This window comes from Pseudorca crassidens, chromosome 5 (assembly GCF_039906515.1).
Source record: "Pseudorca crassidens isolate mPseCra1 chromosome 5, mPseCra1.hap1, whole genome shotgun sequence".
Taxonomy (NCBI): Eukaryota; Metazoa; Chordata; class Mammalia; order Artiodactyla; family Delphinidae; genus Pseudorca; species Pseudorca crassidens.
In genome coordinates, this window is record NC_090300.1 from 138,190,026 (window position 1) to 138,209,261 (window position 19,236).

At 43.3% G+C, this 19,236-nt stretch overlaps 1 protein-coding gene across 1 annotated transcript in view; it reads left to right on the forward strand.

Moving 5' to 3' along the window:
• Positions 1 to 19,236, forward strand: part of ITSN1 (intersectin 1) — a 232,299-nt gene that overhangs the window by 203,666 nt on the left and 9,397 nt on the right. Inside the window, exons 31-33 of the mRNA XM_067739398.1 lie at positions 2,843 to 3,026; positions 5,016 to 5,114; positions 15,314 to 15,481. Coding sequence (XP_067595499.1) covers positions 2,843 to 3,026; positions 5,016 to 5,114; positions 15,314 to 15,481 — 451 coding nt within the window. The remainder of the gene's footprint in view (positions 1 to 2,842; positions 3,027 to 5,015; positions 5,115 to 15,313; positions 15,482 to 19,236) is intronic.

Here is a 19,236-nt window from a genome sequence, read left to right on the forward strand (position 1 = left end):
GTGAGCAGAGAGCTGAGAAGTTTGTCTTCAATGAGCAGAGTAGGGGAGAAGAATCTAGAACATTTTAAAGTTAAGAGCTAGGCGCAGGCCCCTAGGGGTGGCTGTTAGAAGTGATAGCAGTAGGGACGCAGAAGTGAGATAGGGTGTGTAGAGCCAGGTACTGCAGCTGTTTTTTTAATCAAGATCCTTTCCTGCCTCCTTGCTTGAAAAATAAATAAATGAAAGAACTTCTCCCCCTCCAAAAAAGTTTTTATTAAATATTAAGTATTCAGTTTTCTTTTTAACTTAAGAAGAATAGCCATGATTTTATTTTAGGCAGAAAAACAAAGAAAAATAAAAAGTGAAAAAGATACCTTGTGGGGTAAAGACAGGGTGGGGAGAAGGAAAGAAGGGGCTTTGGGTGGGAGTGGGCAGGGTGGGAGGAAAGGAGGGAGAGGCTCGAGGAAATGAAGAGGAAGGACAGAAGGGAAGGGAAGAGCAGAGGGGCCGTGGAAGCCCCCCTTGGTGGGATGGCAGGAGCTGCTTCTGGAGTGAGGACAGGCCAGGAGCCCCGAGCAGCTTGAGGGGAGGCGGGGCTGGGCACGGTGCTTGTTCTCACATGCGGTTCTTGCAGACTGTGGGCTCTGGAGACCAGGGCTTCCTGCCACCCATGAGCTGTGTGACTCTGGTCAAGTCACTCGATTTCTGCATGCCTCTGTTTCCCCAACTGTCAATAGGGATAAGAAGTCATATAGGTTAAAAAAAATTGTTTGACACATAGGACACCTTCATAAAGGCCAGCTCTCTTGACCATCCCCTTGATCTGAGAACTTCAGAGGGCTACTTTTTCGGTCAGCAAATGTCAGGCTCTCTGATGTGTTCATTAGCTGACCTTGACTCCATAGACCTCTATATGAGATGACAAATCAGCTCACCCAAGGGCGGGGCTGAGGCTGCAGCAATGGACTCATGTGACCCCTGAGCCTGGTGACGTGCCCTGTTTCAACCCACTCCAACTCAGTCCTCAAAAGCCTTGCCTGTACGGTAGAACATCCCAGAAGTTGACTCACAGTTCAACCTAACAGGTGCCTGGTCCATAGCAGGGGCCTGATTTTAGGTCTGTCTCGCAGTTGAACAACTCAGGTCTCCAAGTGTGGGCCTCCAGAACCCAGGAACTGGCTTAACTTCCTCAAGACAGGGATGATCTGCGTGTGATCTTTTTTCTTTTCCCTTTTTCTTCTCTCCCCATCATTAAAATAAATAAATAAAAGGAGGGGAGCAGGTGAACGCACTCTTATTCCCTTGCAGAAAGATTGTGTTGCTCCTCACTGGAAAATCATGGAATGATGGAATTTCTTCCCATTTCCGTCCATAGCAAGTTTGTAACATCGTTATTCAGCACTCTCATCCCCCAGGATTGGTAGTGACGTAACCCTTGAGCAAATTTCTACACACTGGGAGATATTCCACACCAACCCCCCAAAGAGCAGTGGCCACCTGGCCATCCTGAGGGTACCACCCTGCCACTCCTCACACCCCAGGCAGCCAGCGCAGACCAGCACCTCTCCCCACAAGGGCACCTGCTTGAGGGGGAGTGGCTCATTGTTTGGACCACATAACGCACTGTCCCTAAAGTTTTTCTCCTTGGCTTGTTTCCCAGTCCAAAGATTTTTTTTTTCTTTAACCAAAAATGTAGGAGAAAGAAAATAAAGTGATCTGAAGTTTTTAATACAAAGATTGCAGAGCCTTCTTAGAATTATATAGCCCTACCCATGACCTTGAAAGCAGCCAGAGGAATTCATAGTAACATCCTCCCAGCCTTATGTAAAAATCCCATATCATACCATTCTGTTCCTTCCATCCATCCATCCATCCATCCATCCATCCATCCAGGCATCCAGCCATCCAGCCATCCATCATCCATAATCACCAGGGTAGGCAGAACACACCCATGGCCTCATATGTCGAGGTCCTGCCCTTATAGTACCTTGCTATCCTTGCTGCATAAAAGCTCGGTGCCACGCCCTTCTTATAGATGCTGGGTTAGGAGATGACATACGAGTTAGAAGGGTGGGATGCACAGTCCTGATTGTTATGGTCTTGAACACTCAGATGCAGCTGGACTCCTGAACAAACACTTTCCAGTCCCTCTAGTCCCTTCTCAGCTTCCAGGATATAAATTGTTTGAGTCTATGACCCATTATCATATGAATAGGCTTCTCTCTTCAGAACTCCTCTTAATCCAGTCAACTTCAAATTAGCCACAGCGATGGAGCAGTGAACCAGAGAATGGCACAGATTGTTCAGACAATCATTTATACCTGGCTTTCGTGAACACAATGGGATTGTTTTTCTGTGGCAGTTGATTTACCATCTTGATTATGTTTTGTTTGGTCTGAAATTGAGCCTCCATGGCCCCTGGCAACAGCAGCTTCCCTTGGGTAGCACTGGCCCCGGAAACAGGTTCAGTGTTGGGGCCATACCAGCCTGGACAGATCAACCATAAAGTGAGACATCCACCCAGGGATCCTGTCTGAGTTATTCAAAAACAGGATTCCATATATTTCCACAAGAAAAAATTGTCTTTTATGCTGACTTGTTCAGCAAAGTTGTGTTTTTTTATTTTAAGTTTTTCTTCCGAAGAGCCAGTAAACAGACTTCATGTCAAAGAAAAATGCCCCAGTGATACCTCTTTGTAGCACTAGACTCATTTCTTTTCCTGTTCCTTGTCTGCCACATAGATGCTTTAGTGGCCCTGGGTTTGTGCCCCTCACACACATCCCATTTCTGTACCACCTAGAAGTGTGCTGTGTACGCGTCAGAGAGCGTGAAGAGGGCGCTCACTTCTCGTGTTTCTGTGCAGAGCGCTGAGAGTTCGCAAGAAGATGTCTGGGGAGAAGATGCCTGTGAAGATGATCGGGGACATCCTGACTGCCCAGCTGCCACACATGCAACCCTACATCCGCTTCTGCAGCTGCCAGCTCAACGGGGCTGCCTTGATCCAGCAGAAGACAGATGAGGCCCCCGACTTCAAGGAGTTTGTCAAAGTAAGGAGCCCAGGCTGAGCTGAGTCTCTGCCCCCGCCGAGTGGCCGTCTTCCAGCAGCTGGGCATGTGAGGGGCTGATTCACACATTTACAGAAGGCCAACAAGGATGAGGTCCCGGCTGAACAGTAGGGGCTGCCTCTTGCTGGCGAGTGGCTGGGACCAAGGGGGTGGGCTTGGAGAGGAGGGACCAGTGCTGGCCTAGAAGCTCTGCCTTGGCCAGGTGTGAGTGGTGTTATTTGAATACACGTTTAAATCCTCCATCTCAATTTTAGGCCTAGGAGGGCTGGTGGGTCTCAGGTTTCCTATTCTGTTTAATCTGAGCATCCTCAGTTCTTTGCTGCTCTCTGCCCTTCACCTGCAAAGGGAATGGCCAGCAATCCCAATGGACCCTTTGTTTTTTTCCCAATTGGTTCTTTTTGATGGGCTCAAGCTCTAAGAAGCCCATGGGGGTGAATGTGGGATGCCAGGACCTCTGCCTTGGAGGATAACAAGGGTCTGGAGAGCCATGTGCCCACCAAGGGACATTGTGGGGAAGTGGGCCCCATGCTGCTGGAGACCCCAGGCTTTGGGTCTACTGCCCTTCGCTGGGGTGGGTCCCTGCTGGCCAGGCCAGCCCATGCAATCAGCCCCAACCTCTCCCAGAGGGGAAGAAAAAAGAGAATAAAATAACGTCTGCTAAACAGGCACATTTTGATGAACAGACAGCAAAATAATCATACTAATGACAGGCTTATCTTTGTACCTCCTGCATTTTGGGGGCAGGCCTTTCCCACTCCCCTGAGTAACCAAGTTTGTGGAGTCATCACTGGGAGGGGAAAATGCCATCTCTTCTCAGCCGTAGCATCAGATGTTCTTGTTCTTTCTTTTTCACCCTATTTCTCAATATTAAATGCTCTGATTTTCTACCCAATGAGTGGGGCCTCTAAGGGAAGAAACACTGCTATGAAGTAGGCCTAGGGTGGGCTGGAGACTGGAGAGCAGATACTGGGCTGCCAGGTGCCATGGGCCACCTGGGGTTCCAGCCAAGGGCCGCATCCTCCCTGGGTGCAGGCAGGATGAGTTCATCACTGGATGTACTTGAACTTGAGGAAAATGCTGACACCAGCCCAGGAGGGGCCTCCCCTTCTCACCCCTCCCCTCATCCCCTCTCCCTGCCTTATTCCTGTGGGACTTTGACATGCCTTTGCCTGCTGCAAAGTGTTCCTGGAATAATGGTGTCCACGGATGGAGCAGGTTCAGGCACTGACAGGTCCCAGGGCTTGGGGTCCAGGTCATGGCATTAAACCTGTTCCTAAGACATTAAACCTTTGAGAGCTGTCACCATATAACCCCTGTGACTTGTAGACAGGGTCACCTTTTGGAGGTAAAAGAACTCTTGTCCTCCAGTCAAGTTGACAAAAGTGGTGGAAGGAAAGAGGCAGGGAGTCCAGAGTGGAGATAACCACAGCCCCTGGGACTGGGGGCCTGACCCTCATGTCTCGGCTTCACCAACCCTACCCTTCTGGGGCTCCCACCGGCGAGTGCAGGCTTCACCCAAAACAGATAGTGAGATCCGGCCAGGCGCTTCCAGCATCTCTGGGACTTAAGGGGGATTTTTGTTCTGACCCTATAGTCTTGTGACTCTCCTTGCTCCTGGGAATGTTATAAAGTTTTGGTAGGTATCCAGAGGAAATATTCTCTGTAAAGCCAGAATCTCATCTCTGGAAGTAAGGAACCGCATGTCCCATGGAAGGTCCACTGGATCTGGGGAGTAGGGGTCAACCCTGCAGCTGAGTCACGTCCAAGGTAGATTCCCACTCTCCATCTGGAACGTGCCTCCTCCTGGCTTGGGGATAACCAGCCCGGCTCTTCCAGCTCCGGTTCCTCAGCTGTCATTCAACTAAATGAGACGATGTGATGGGTGGGGAGTCCTGAATAACATCGATGCTGATGTCACTGACCAGATTTTGCAAACTTCTTAAGTACATTTAAAAAAATCTCTTATTGCAGAGACTGGCCATGGACCCTCGCTGTAAGGGAATGCCACTCTCTAGTTTTATACTGAAGCCTATGCAACGGGTAACGAGATACCCACTGATCATTAAAAATGTAAGTAGCTGTCTTGCCTTTTCAAGTAGAGGAATGCTTTCCCAGCAGGTCAGGAATCTGGGGCCATGGGCAGGTTAGCCAGCCAACACACCTGGTATCTATTGTGTAGAAATCTTATACCAACCGGCTGCAGGAGGCATCTACTTGGTAACTCAGAAAGAAAAGCTGGCTTATCATGAAAAGAGCTAATAATACACAGCCTTCAGCTGTGCAACCAAGTGGCCTCCACCTTCTAAGTCGGAACATGAGAGCTCAGTTCTTTTCCTAATACAGGCAGAGTGTCTTTAGGCCTTGGTTTTCCTAGTAAGAAAGAGAGAAAGAAATATAGTTTCCACCACTCATCTTCAGAAAGCCATTGTGAGATACTCTATGTTGATATTAGATGATTGTTTTTCTCCTGTCATTTTAAGAAAGCCAATACCAAAAGAAAAGAATAGAAAAATTAGGGTTTCAACATGCCCATCTGTAAAGTGAGTGAGCAGACTTAGACATCCTCTGAGCCTGTGACTCTATAACCACAGGGAGGAAAGCTCCTGGAGAGAAGTTTTAGATCTGTTTCCTTTCAATGGAGAATTTAGAAACCCAGATCTAGACACTGGTGTGCTCACTGATACTGAGGTGTTGTTGCCTTTTGAGTCTCTCAGTGGCCAAGCCAGGCAATATATATATGTGTATATATTCATACCCACATATTTACATAACATAAGTGTGCAAACATATTTATTTCAAGATTTATATATATTATAATATGTATTAAAACCCATGAGTTTACACCAGTACTTCCTGTTCTAATCTAGTATCATGGAATTTATTCTAGCCTTTCCCCTTTCTCTGTATATAACTCTCTTCTCCATGAGAAGCCTGGCTCTCATTATCCTCAATAGATTTACTTATTTGCTGAATCCCCTTATATGTAGCAAATTTCCCTCTCATATACGCCAGTTCCTCAGTCCAAGCCCAGTTTGACCCCACAAAATACACTGTGGCCACATTGGTTGAGTTAAAGAATTAGTTTTTGTTTGTTTGTTTAGTTCTGTTTTTTTGCGGTATGCGGGCCTCTCACTGTTGTGGCCTCTCCCATTGCGGAGCACAGGCTCCGGACGCGCAGGATCAGCGGCCCTGGCTCACGGGCCCAGCCGCTCCGCGGCATGTGGGATCTTCCCGGACCAGGGCACGAACCCGTGTCCCCTGCATCGGCAGGCGGACTCTCAACCACTGCGCCACCACAGAAGCCCTAAAGAATTAGTTTTGAAAGAAGCTTTCAATCTACTGTTTCCTTTTCTCCAACTTGACAGTTACTGTTAAACTAACTCAACACCTTTCTTTACTTCCCCCAATATTTAGTTGGGAATTGAAGTTGGAAACAAGCTTTTTAAGTTCTAAGGGCTTCCCTGGTGGTCCAGTGGCTAAGACTCCACACTCCCAGTGCAAGGGGCCCAGGTTTGATCCCTGGTCAGGCAACTAGAGCCCACATGCTGCAGCAAAGATCCTGCATGCTGCAACTAAGACCTGGAGCAGCCAAATAAATAAAATAAATATTAAAAAAAATAAAATAGGTGTTCTAGATCTAGCTAATGGGGAGAAAAACAAAAACAAGAAAAGGACTGAGAGACATAAATATCAAAAAAGAAAAATCAAATTATCATTCTTTGCAGAAACATGATTGTTACCCTAGAGAACCCAAAAGAACGAACTGAAAACTAGCAAACCTAAGAAGAGAATTTTTAAAGTTGGCCAGTTATAACATACATATGGAAAACTGTAAAAATACTAAGATTAAATATTCTTTATAATACTGAGGTGGAGAAATTCTTAGCATGGCACCAAAGACAGAACTTTAAAGAATTTTGAGTTGTAGCAACTTGAAAAAAATTTTTTTTTCCTCTGGGAGAAACCTAGATGTTCATTAAGGAGAGTAGTTAAATAAAGTGGTGAGTCTATACTATGAAAGAGACTTTTTTATATTAGCTGGAATGATATCTAGAAAATGCTGTTAAGTTAAAACAAAACCAACCAACCAACCAAACAAAACCCAAAAACAACCTTTCACAAGCAATCCTACAATATGGTCCATTTTGCAAAACTGAGGAAAAACTCTGTGTGACTGTTAAATGTATGTGGAGCATCTGAAGGGAAATTAAGGGATGCCCTTAAGCCTGGGTACAGTTACCTCTGAGGCAGGAGAGCAAAGGGGATAGAGCACAGTTGTTATCTATACTTCCGTGTTGTTTGACTCTTGCATATCAAGAATGTGTTAATATTATTTGAATAAACATTTTTCTTAAAAAATGTTGTGTAACAAAATATAATGAACATTAAAAGACAAATGACAGATATAAGCTGAGTAAACAGATTTTAACTGTATATAAGAAGATACTGAAATACACATGGATTATCTATCTATAATATCTATCTATCTATCTATCTATCTATCTATCTATCTATCTATCTGTCATCTCAAGCACTCTTATAACTCAGAATGAAAAAGACAAATACCCTAATAGAAAAATAGGTAAAATATACAACTAGACATTTCTGAGAGGAGTGTAGAATAGCGGTAAAGAACATGCTGTCATCTTCAATGAGGTGTCGTGCAGAAGTCTGCCGTGGAATCTGTGATCTGACGCGTTAGACACAAAGCCTCTGCACACGACCCCCTATAAGCACATGAAACTGGACAGAGAAGAAGAGTCACAACTATTGCCCTCGAGCTGAGGTGTCACTGTCACCATTTCTCATGAGAAAGTCTGGTCTGAAGTGCAGGGGGGAGGCCTCTGAACGTGGCCCTCTATGAGCAAGTGGAACTAGACTGAGCACAGAGGAAAAGAAAAAAAGCCGTGGGGCTGACAGGGTCTAGGTGCTCCGTCTGGGTGTCAGGCCTGAGCCTCTGAGATGGGAGAGCTGAGTTCAGGACACTGGTTCACCAGAGACCTCTCGGACCCACATAATATCAAATGGCGAAAGCTCTCCCACAGATCTCCATCTCAACGCCAACACCCAGCTCCACTCAACAACCAGCAAGCTACAGTGCTTGACACTCTATGCCAAACAACTAGCAAGACAGGAACACAACCCCACCCATTAGCAGAGAGCTGCCTAAAATCATAAGAAGGCTACAGACACCCCAAAACACACCACTGGATGTGGTCCTGCTCACCAGAAAGACAAGATCCAGCCTCATCCACCAGAACACAGGCACCAGTCCCCTCCACCAGGAAGCCTACACAACCCACTGAACCAACCTTAGCCACTGGGGGCAGACACCAAACACAATGGGAACTATGAACCTGCAGCCTGGGAAAAGGAGACCCCAAACACAGTAAGTTAAGCAAAATGAGGATGCAGAGAAACACACAGCAGATGAAGGAGCAAAGTAAAAACCCACCAGACCAAACAAATGAAGAGGAAATAGGCAGTCTACCTGAAAAAGAATTCAGAGTAATGATGGTAAAGATGATCCAAAATCTTGAAGATAGAATGGAGAAAATACAAGAAACGTTTAACAAAGACCTAGAAGAACTAAAGAGCAAACAAACAATGATGGACAACACAATAAATGAAATTAAAATTTATATAGAAGGAATCAATAGCAGAATAACTGAGGCAGAAGAACGGATAAGTGATCTGGAAGATAAAATAGTGGAAGTAACTACCACAGAGCAGAATAAAGAAGAAAGAATGAAAAGAATTGAGGACAGTCTCAGAGACCTCTGGGACAACATTAAATGCACCAACATTCGAATTATAGGGGTCCCAGAAGAAGAAGAGAAAAAGAAAGGGACTGAGAAAAAATTTAAAGAGCTTATAACTGTAAACTTCCCTAATATGGGAAAGGAAATAGTTAATCAAGTCCAGGAAGCACAGAGAATCCCATACAGGATAAATCCAAGGAGAAACACGCCAAGACACATATTAATCAAACTATCAAAAATTAAATACAAAGAAAAAACATTAAAAGCAGCAAGGGAAAACCAACAAATAACATAACAAGGGAATCCCCATAAGGTTAACAGCTGATCTTTCAGTAGAAATTATGCAAGCCAGAAGGGAGTGGCAGGACATATTTAAAGTGATGACAGGGAAGAACCTACAACCAAGATTACTCTACCAGCAAGGATCTCATTCAGATTCAACAGAGAAATTAAAACCTTTACAGACTAGCAAAAACTAAGAGAATTCAGCACCACCAAACCAGCTTTACAACAAATGCTAAACTTCTCTAAGCAGGAACTTCAAGAGAGGGAAAAGACCTACAATAACAAACCCAAAACAATTAAGAAAATCGTAATAGGAACATACATATCGATAACTACCTTAAATGTAAATGGATTAGATGCTCCAACCAAAAGACATAACCTGGGTGAATATATACAAAAACAAGACCCGTATATGTGCTGTCTACAAGAGACCCACTGACATAGACTGGGTGAATGGATACAAAAACAAGACCCGTATATATGCTGTCTACAAGACACCCACTTCAGACGGAAGTCTGTAGGGACACATACAGACAGAAAGTGAGGGGATGGAAAAAGATATTCCATGCAAATGGAAATCAAAAGAAAGCTGTGGTAGCAATTCTCATATCAGATAAAATAGACTTTAAAATAAAGACTATTACAAGAGACAAAAAAGGACACTACATAATGATCAAGAGATCAATCCAAGAAGAAAATATAACAATTGTAAATATTTATGCACCCAACATAGGAGCACCTCAATACATAAGGCAAATGCTAACAACCATAAAACGGGAAATCAACAGTAACACAATTATAGTAGGGAACTTTGACACCTCACCTTCACCAGTGAACAGATCATCCAAAATGAAAATAAATAAGGAAACACAAGCTTTAAATGATACATCAAACAAGATGGACTTAATTGATATTTATAGGACATTCCATCCAAGAGCAACAGAATACAGTTTCTGCTCAAGTGATCATGGAACATTCTCCAGGATAGATCACGTCTTGGGTCACAAATCAAGCCTCAGTAAATTGAAGAAAATTGAAATGTATCAGGTATCTTTTCCGACCACAGCTCTATGAGATTAGAAATGAATTACAGGGAAAAAAACCGTAAAAAACACAAACACATGGAGGCGAAACAATACACTACTAAATAACCAAGAGATCACTGAAGAAATTAAAGAAAAAATCAAAAAATACCTAGAAACAAATGACAATGAAAACATGACGACCCAAAACCTATGGGATGCAGCAAAAGCAGTCCTAAGAGGGAAGTTTACAGCAATACAATCCTACCTCAAGAAACAAGAAAAATCTCAAATAAACAACCTAACCTTACAGCTAAAGAAGTTAGAGAAAGAAGAACAAAAAACCCCAAAGTTAGCAGAAGGAAAGAAATCATAAAAATCAGATAAGAAATAAATGAAAAAGAAATGAAGGATACAATAGAAAAGATCAATAAAACTAAAAACTAGTTCTTTGAGAAGATAAACAAAATTGATAAACCATTAGCCAGACTTATCAAGAAAAAAAGGGAGAAGACAAATCAATAGACTTAGAAATGAAAAAGGAGAAGTAACAACTGACCCTGCAGAAATACAAAGGATCATGAGAGATTACTACAAGCAATTATATGCCAATAAAATGGACAACCTGGAAGAAATGGTAAAACTCTTAGAAAATTCTACCGTCTGAGACTGAACCAGGAAGAAATAGAAAATATAAACAGACCAATCACAAGCACTGAAATTGAGACTGTGATTAAAAATCTTCCAACAAAAGCCCAGTCAGATGGCTTCACAGGTGAATCCTATCAAACATTTAGAGAAGAGCTAGCACCTATCCTTCTCAAACTCTTCCAAAATATAGCAGAGGGAGAAATACTCCCAAACTCATTCTACGAGGCCACCATCACCCTGATAGCAAAACCAGACAAAGATGTCACAAAAAAAGAAAACTACAGGCCAATAACACTGATGAACATAGATGCAAAAATCCTCAACAAAATACTAGCAAACAGATTCCAACAGCACATTAAAAGGATCATACACCATGATCAAGTGTGGTTTATCCCAGGAATGCAAGGGTTCTTCAATATATACAAATCAATCAATGTGATACACAATATTAACAAACTGAAGGAGAAAAACCACATGGTCATTTCAATAGATACAGAAAAAGCTTTTGACAAAATTCAACACCCATTTATGATAAAAACCCTCCAGGAAGTAGGCATAGAGGGCACTTACCTCAACATAATAAAGGCCATATATGACAAACCCACAGCCAACATTGTTCTCAGTAGTGAAAAACTGAAACCATTTCCAGTAAGATCAGGAACAAGACAAGGTTGCCCACTCTCGCCACTTTTATTCAACATAGTTTTGGAAGTTTTAGCCACAGCAATCAGAGAAAAAAAAAAAAGAAATAAAAGGAATCCAAATTGGAAAAGAAAAAATATAACTGTCACTGTTTGCAGATGACATGATACTATACATACAGAATCCTAAAGAAGCTATCAGAAAATAACTAGAGCTAATCAATGAATTTGGTAAAGTAGCAGGATACAAAATTAATGCACAGAAATCTCTTGCATTCCTATACACTAATGATGAAAACTCTGAAATAGAAATTAAGGAAACACTCTCATTTACCATTGCAACAAAAAGAATAAAATACCTAGGAATAAACCTACCTAGGGAGACAAAAGACCTGTATGAAGAAAACTGTAAGACACTGATGAAAGAAATTAAAGATGACACAAACAGATGGAGAGATATACCATATTCTTGCATGGGAAGAATCAACACTGTGAAAATGACTATACTACCCAAAGAAATCTACAGATTCAGTGCAATCCCTATCAAATTACCATTGGCATTTTTTACAGAACTAGAACAAAAAATCTTAAAATTTGTATGGAGACACAACAGACCCCAAATAGTCAAAGCAGCCTTGAGGGGAAAAAAGTGGAGCTGGAGGAATCAGACTCCATGACTTTAGACTATACTACAAAGCTACAGTAATCAACACAATAGGGTACTGGCACAAAAACAGAAATATAGATCAATGGAACAAGATAGAAAGCCCAGAGATAAACCCATGCACCTATGGTCAGCTAATCTATGACAAAGGAGGCAAGGATATACAATGGAGAAAAGACAGTCTCTTCAATAAGTGGTGCTGGGAAAATGGATAGCTACATGTAAAAGAATGAATTCAGAACACGCCCTAACACCATACACAAAAATAAACTCAAAATGGATTAAAGACCTAAATGTAAGACCAGACACTATAAAACTCTTAGAGGAAAACATAGGAAGAAAACTCTTTGACATAAATCACAGCAAGATCTTTTTTGATCCACCTCCTAGAGTAATGGAAATAAAGACAAAAATAAACAAATGGGACCTAATGAAACGTCAAAGCTTTTGCACAGCAAAGGAAACCATAAATAAGACGAAAAGACAACCCTCAGAATGGGAGTAGTTATTTGCAAATGAATCAACAGACAAAGGATTAATGTCCAAAATATATAAATAACTAATGCAGCTCAATATTAAAAAACAGTCAACCAAATCCAAAAATGGGCAGAAGACCTAAATAGACATGTCTCCAAAGAAGACATACACATGGCCAAGAAGCACATGGAAAGCTGCTCAGCATCACTAATCATTAGAGAAATGCAAATCAAAACTACAATGTGGTATCACCTCACACCGGTCAGAATGGCTATCATCAAAAAATCTACAAAAAATAAATGCTGGAGAGGGCATGGAGAAAAGGGAACCCTCTTACACTGTTGGTGGGAATGTAAATTGATACACAGATGTCGAGAATGGACCTGAGGATGCAGGGAGTGAGAAGGGTAAGCTGGGACGAAGTGAGAGAGTGGCATGGACATATATACACTACCAAATGTAAAATAGATAGCTAGTGGGAAGCAGCAGCATAGCACAGGGATATCAGCTTGGTGTTTTGTGTCCACCTAGAAGATGGGATAGGAAGGGTGAGAGGGAGATGCAAGAGAGAGGAGATTTGGGGATATATGTATATGTATAGCTGCTTCACTTTGTTATACAGCAGAAGCTAACACAACATTGTAAAGCAATTATACCTCAATAAAGATGTTAAAAAAAATAATTACAGAAAATGATGTCAGGCACCAGGCTGCTTGTGTTTGAATCTTGGTACCACTCCTGTGTGCCCTTGGGCAAGTTACTTAACTTCTCTGGGCCTCAGTTCCCTTATATGTAAAATAGATATGCTAATAGTACCTACTGCATAGGGTTGTGAGAAATCAACTGAGTGAATATATGTATGTCTGGCTCCTACTAAGCTGTATATAAATGTTAGCTTTATCATTTAGTGTACTTATGTCCTAAGTGTACACAAAATTCAAATTCTCTGGTAATAAAAGAAATGCATAAGCAAACAAGAAAATACCTGCTTTTGGCTTGCCAGGTAGGCATATATTGAGAAGATTGTGAGTCCTCAGTGTTGGCAAGTTTGCTTGTGGAAGGTAGACTGGTTCAGCCTTTTGGAGGGTGATGTATACATCAAACTCCACGCTCTCTTTGGCTCAGCACTACCATCTCTAGGAATTTATTCTAAAGAAATAATCAGAGAAATATTGAAAAATTGGAAACATTAAGTTTTATGGGAAGGAAGCTGTTTAAATGCATTGTGGTTCATCCTTACAATGACATATTATAGAATCTTTAAAAATGATGCTCTATATACTTCAATTAAAAAATAATAAAATGATGATCTAGGTCCATATAAAGTGGACACTAAATGCTGTGCTATAACTGACATGAAATGGGAAAGAAGCAAGTACAAAATGGTACAGTGTAGTATGGTAGCATGATCCAATGTTTATTTTTTTTAAACTATATGTATTTATATCTATGCAGAGTGTATTAATGAATAGATAGGCAGAGGTTATTTCCTGATGGTGCAATTATGGGTGGTTTTTAGGTTTTTTTTATAACTTTCTAAATTTTATACAATAATAATTTTACAATGAGAAAAAACATAAACCTATTTTCATTTTGAAAAACAAAAAACAAACAAAAAAAGAATTCACACAATTCAGCTATGTGGGCTTCCTGTCGAGAGCAGTTGTCCTCAGTCTTGGCTGTACGTTAGAATCATACAGGGAGCTCTAGAAAATTCTGATGCTTGAGTCCCACCCCTGGGGATTCTGATATGGTCAGAGTTGAGGCATCAGGACTTTTCAGAGGGACTCTATGTACACCCAAGATCCACCTGGGACTGGGGTTGTTGTTTGGAGATGATTGGTGGACACACAGGACCCAGATTGGGTGTTTTCCTCAAACTGGGTGCCTCCTTAGGACTTTAAACCAAAGTATACCCTAGGGATGAGATATTATTCAGGGTAAAACCCACTTGACTTATTTGTATATGGACAAGACCTGGGCAAGTACACCCTCCACATAATCCTACTACATTGCAAAGATGGGTTAGGACCTTTCTTCATTCTTAGTGTCTTTCCTCAGTATGACTGTTCTCAATGTCCTCAAAGTCCTTTGAGAATCTGATGGTAACTGCTGTCACTTACTGAGCACCTTCAAAGGGCCAGGTACTTTGCAAAGTGCTTTACTTGTATCAAGCCATTTAGTCCTCCAAACAACCTTATGAAGGAGGTGCTATTAGTTTCTCCATTTTTCATATTTGGAAAATGAGGCTCAGAATATTTATGTGACTGACCCATATCATAGCTGGTCAGTGGCAGGGCAGGGATTTTAACCCAGGAGGTCTTGTTCTAGAGCTGGCACTTTTAACCACTGGCTTGGAATAATTTATCCAGAAAAATGCCTTTGCTCAGATGCACCCATTAGCATGTAGTTCCATGGGTCCATAGATGCCTACAGCTGTGCATGGACCCAGGAAAGAGCCATTCTCCAGGGAGAAAGCCACATGTGGTGCGATATTGCCCTTGCTGTAGCCACTGCCCTCCTCATACCCCAAGTATAGATAATGTGGCAGCCCCTGCCCCCCCAAGGGTCCCCTGCCAACAAAGAGTGGTCATCTCTCTCCATGTCATTGCCAAGGTGTGTGCTTAGAGCTTCAGTTGCTCTTGTGGGCACTGTTCAGGAAAGGTCTGTGCTATGCCCTGCCTCTGTTGGGTCTGGCCCTCCAGGACAGTGAACCACAGGCTCACCCACACTGCCTAAGGATGTTGTCTTCTGTTCTCCAATATAGATCCTGGAAAACACTCCTGAAAACCACCCAGACCACAGCCATTTGAAGCACGCCCTGGAGAAGGCAGAGGAGCTGTGCTCCCAGGTGAACGAAGGGGTGCGGGAGAAGGAGAACTCGGACCGGCTGGAGTGGATCCAGGCCCATGTGCAGTGTGAAGGCCTGTCTGAGGTAGTGCCTTAGGGTGTGACCTGGGTCTCCCCCACTGAGCCTTGGAAGCTGGCCTGAAGGAGGATGAGAAAAAAAACATGAATGTCCTCCCTATTGGCCTCCAGTTTGCTAATTCTCTCTCCAGCTGCTTCTAATCTGCTGTTTAATCCATCTACTGAGTTTTTTAAATTTCAATTATTTTCTTTTACCCTTTCCAGCATTCTAGTTATTTTCTCTAATCTGCTGGTTTCTTTCTTGTCTTGGTCCTTTCACAAATGACCATGCTTCTCATTTGTTTCCTAACACATTTAAAATCTATTCTTGTATATTTCAGATCTGATCATTCCATTAACTCAGGTTATGAGTTTCACTGTTTTGTCTGTTGCTTCTGCTAGCTCTCACCACACATGTCTGTTTCTCTGTATGTACTTTGATTTTTGATTGTGAGCTCAACATTCCTTGGAACTTTATCTGTGGGATCTTTGAGGTCTGAAGTTGTATTCCTCCTGCAAGGGTTGCTAGCTACCAGGATCACCCTAAATTAGATATAGAGGGGTTTTCAGATCACACTAGTGTGTGAATTGTGGTTGTAAACTTAAATGAGAACTGCATCGTGGTTACACATTCTCAGGGACATTTTTTTTTTCCTCCACTTACACCAAGTTCAAAAACAAGCAAGTTTTCTTGGTCATCCCTTCTGTGCTGAGTTTACTTGTCATTCTTCCTTTGGAGTCCAGCGTTTTGGGATCTCCTGTTATCTCATGTGGGCCCTGGATATATCTCCTGTCTCTTGCACCCTCCATAGCCTTTAAAATGGAAGCTTAAGGTCACCAGATTTAAGAAAGACTCTCAGGGCTAAAGCCAGCTTAGGGACTTGTTTATCTTCCAGGGTTCACATTTTCATGCTGTTTTTGGCCTCTGCAAATTTCTTATTTTCATTTTTAATTTTTACCACCTCACTTGCATTTAAAAACTACAGTTCTATATTTTATTCAGTTTTGAAATTTTTCACTGGGTGAGTCAGAGTCTCTAGTCCACCATACTACCAGAAACAGAGTCTCTCCTGTAGTATTTGATTCTCTTCTTGTCCCTTATCTTTACTTTAGTCTCATTCATTCTTTCTGCCTGTTCTCACTCTCTTTCTCTTTGCCTCTGTACACACACACAGATACACACATACATACACACATTCATGCACACACACCATTGACTAGGGTTTGCCAAAATGCCCAGGCAGACTGTCTCCCTCACCCACTCTTCCTGTGGCTCCTTCCTTCTTACAAGCTTCAAAGGCATTCACTACCTGAGGAAGTTACACCACTGCTTCCTCTCTGCCCTGCCTCCTGTCCCCCTTCCGTGAAGGTGTGGGATAACCAAAGTTATGGAAGCAGCCATGTGGAAACCAAGGTGATGGATGTGGGTTCCCATTTTGGAACTGTGTTGATAAGCAATCCAGGGGCATTCACTGGTTGGCTGGCTTACTTATTCATTCATTCATTCAATAAACATTTACTGCCCATGTGCCTTGCTCAGTACTAAACACTGAGAACATGGAAATCAATAAGATGTGACCTACGCCATATCAAGAAGCCTACAGTCCTGGACCAAGTAGAGGGATCAAACCAATATTTACCACACAGTGTGAGACATCATGAGGCAGATCTAGGTGCCAAGTGCTGTTGGACACTCATGGAGGAAGGAACCGTCATGGAGGGATTCAGGGACATGTTGGAGAAGGTGACACTTGGCTGGGTGTTGAAGGATGAAGATACCTCTCCAGGAAAGAATCCAGGGGGAGGGCATTTCAGTGGAGGGCACAGCCTGTGCAGGACTTCGGTGAGCAATGTAGGGTGACAGGTGATAAGCTTTAAGGCAAGTTGAAACCAGGGCAAGGAAGGGCTGTGTATCATTCCAAGGAGCATTAACTTGATCCTGAAGACACTGGACATGAACAGCTCCTGAATCTGCCAGGCTGAAGTGCAACTGTGCACTTTTTCTTTTTTTTTTTCAATGTTCCCTATCTTTTTTCTTCCTTCCTCCCTCCCTCCCTCCCTCCCTCCCTCCCTCCCTCCCTCCCTCCCTCCCTCCTTCCCTCCCTCCCTTCCTTCCTTCCTTCCTTCCTTCCTTCCTTCCTTCCTTCCTTCCTTCCTTCCTTCCTTCCTTTTTGCCACACTGCGTGGCTTGCAAGATCTTAGTTCCCTGACCAGGGATCGAACCCAGCCCCAGCAGTGAAAGTACAGAGTCCTAACCAATGGACTGCTGGGGAATTCCCCTCACTGTGCACTTTTAAAGGAGTCCTTCCCTGAGTCTCAGGGCTGCAGTCACGGGACTCAGTGAGGCCTGTGTCTTCATCTTAGAACATTAAGAATAGGGAATTCCCTGGTGGTCCAGTGGTTAGGACTCCACACTTCCACTGCAGGGGCATGGGCTCAGAGGACTAAGATCCTGCATGCCACATGGCACAGCAATAAAAAACCCCTCAAAACATTAAGAATAAAATAAACTCTTGTCATTTGCTTTTTTGGGATGTATATACCCTCTTTGAAATAGACTGTTGTCCTTCTTTAGTGATCGATCCTTCCTGGCTGTTGTACACTAGCTTTCTGTATGGTCTGTTTTGTCTGTACAGTCAGGGTTCACAATCGTGGGGAGGGGGCGTGTTGGCTTCTGTTTCCTGGCCCAGATCTGGACACACACCGGTGATTAAGTTTCAAATAAATGCCGTCTTTGGCATTCTTGTCTTAAGATCAAGAGCTATCAATTCTGTTCCCAATTCACATATGTTCAGTGTTAGCCTGGCCAGTTGGAGGCTCTAACCTTTGAGTGTGAATAAACCACATCAACTCTATGTCATCCAAGTGAATTGCCAGATTCATTGCCCCCAAGTGGCTTGAACTCTCTCTTGGTGAGTAAAAAGGGCTAGATTGACATCCTTTGAAGGCTCTCTTTGTGGTGTCACCTTCAGTCTTTGGGGCTCCCTCAGAACCTCAGTGGGAGGTTAGAGGCCCTCGTCCCTCCTTGTACCTGAGAACAGAGTGGACTGATCACTCTTCCTTGCTGCCTATAGGTCTCTGGTCATAGAGGCCCCACTGATTCTTTCTCCCACACTGGAGGCAGACAGGTGGCCAGCAGCATCTCTTGGGGAATGTGTGTTGTGAACTGTCACCTCTTCATTAATACTCTTCTCAGGGAGGTCTGTAGGGTTCATAGCTCTGGAGAGAGCCTCAGGCTTGAAGGCTGCTGGATGGAGGATACCCCTGGGACCCAAGTGTGGGCAGGTGGAGACCCGAAGTTCTGACTCCTGCCTGGATCGTATCACTTCCTGGGCACAGCTGTGGCCTTCCCCTCCCTCAATCTCTCCCCTGCTATCCAAAAGGGTGGCCTTAGTGGGGTCATATCTTCTACAGTCTCCCCCTGCCCCTTTAGAACCTGCTCACAGTAGATGATAGAGCCCGGGGGGGGGGGATGATAGAGCATGAGATGATAGAGCCCAGGGGGATGACAGAGCTGCGTTTCCACACTTAGATCTGTCTCCAAGTTTTGGGGAGTGGAAGGAAGAGAGCTGCCTGTCCCCTTCACATTTTCAGGACCATTGAATTGGGTGAGATTTAATGGGCACCGACAGTGTCTGTTCTGCTTGGCTTCGAGGCATCTGTCAGCACCACTGAGTTTTGTAGTCCACCCATGTGGTAGGGGCCTGGACTCAAGCTGCGCCTGGGAAAGTAGCATTTGTCCTGTAGAACTGTACAGAGAGAGTCGCTGCTGCTTTCCAGAAC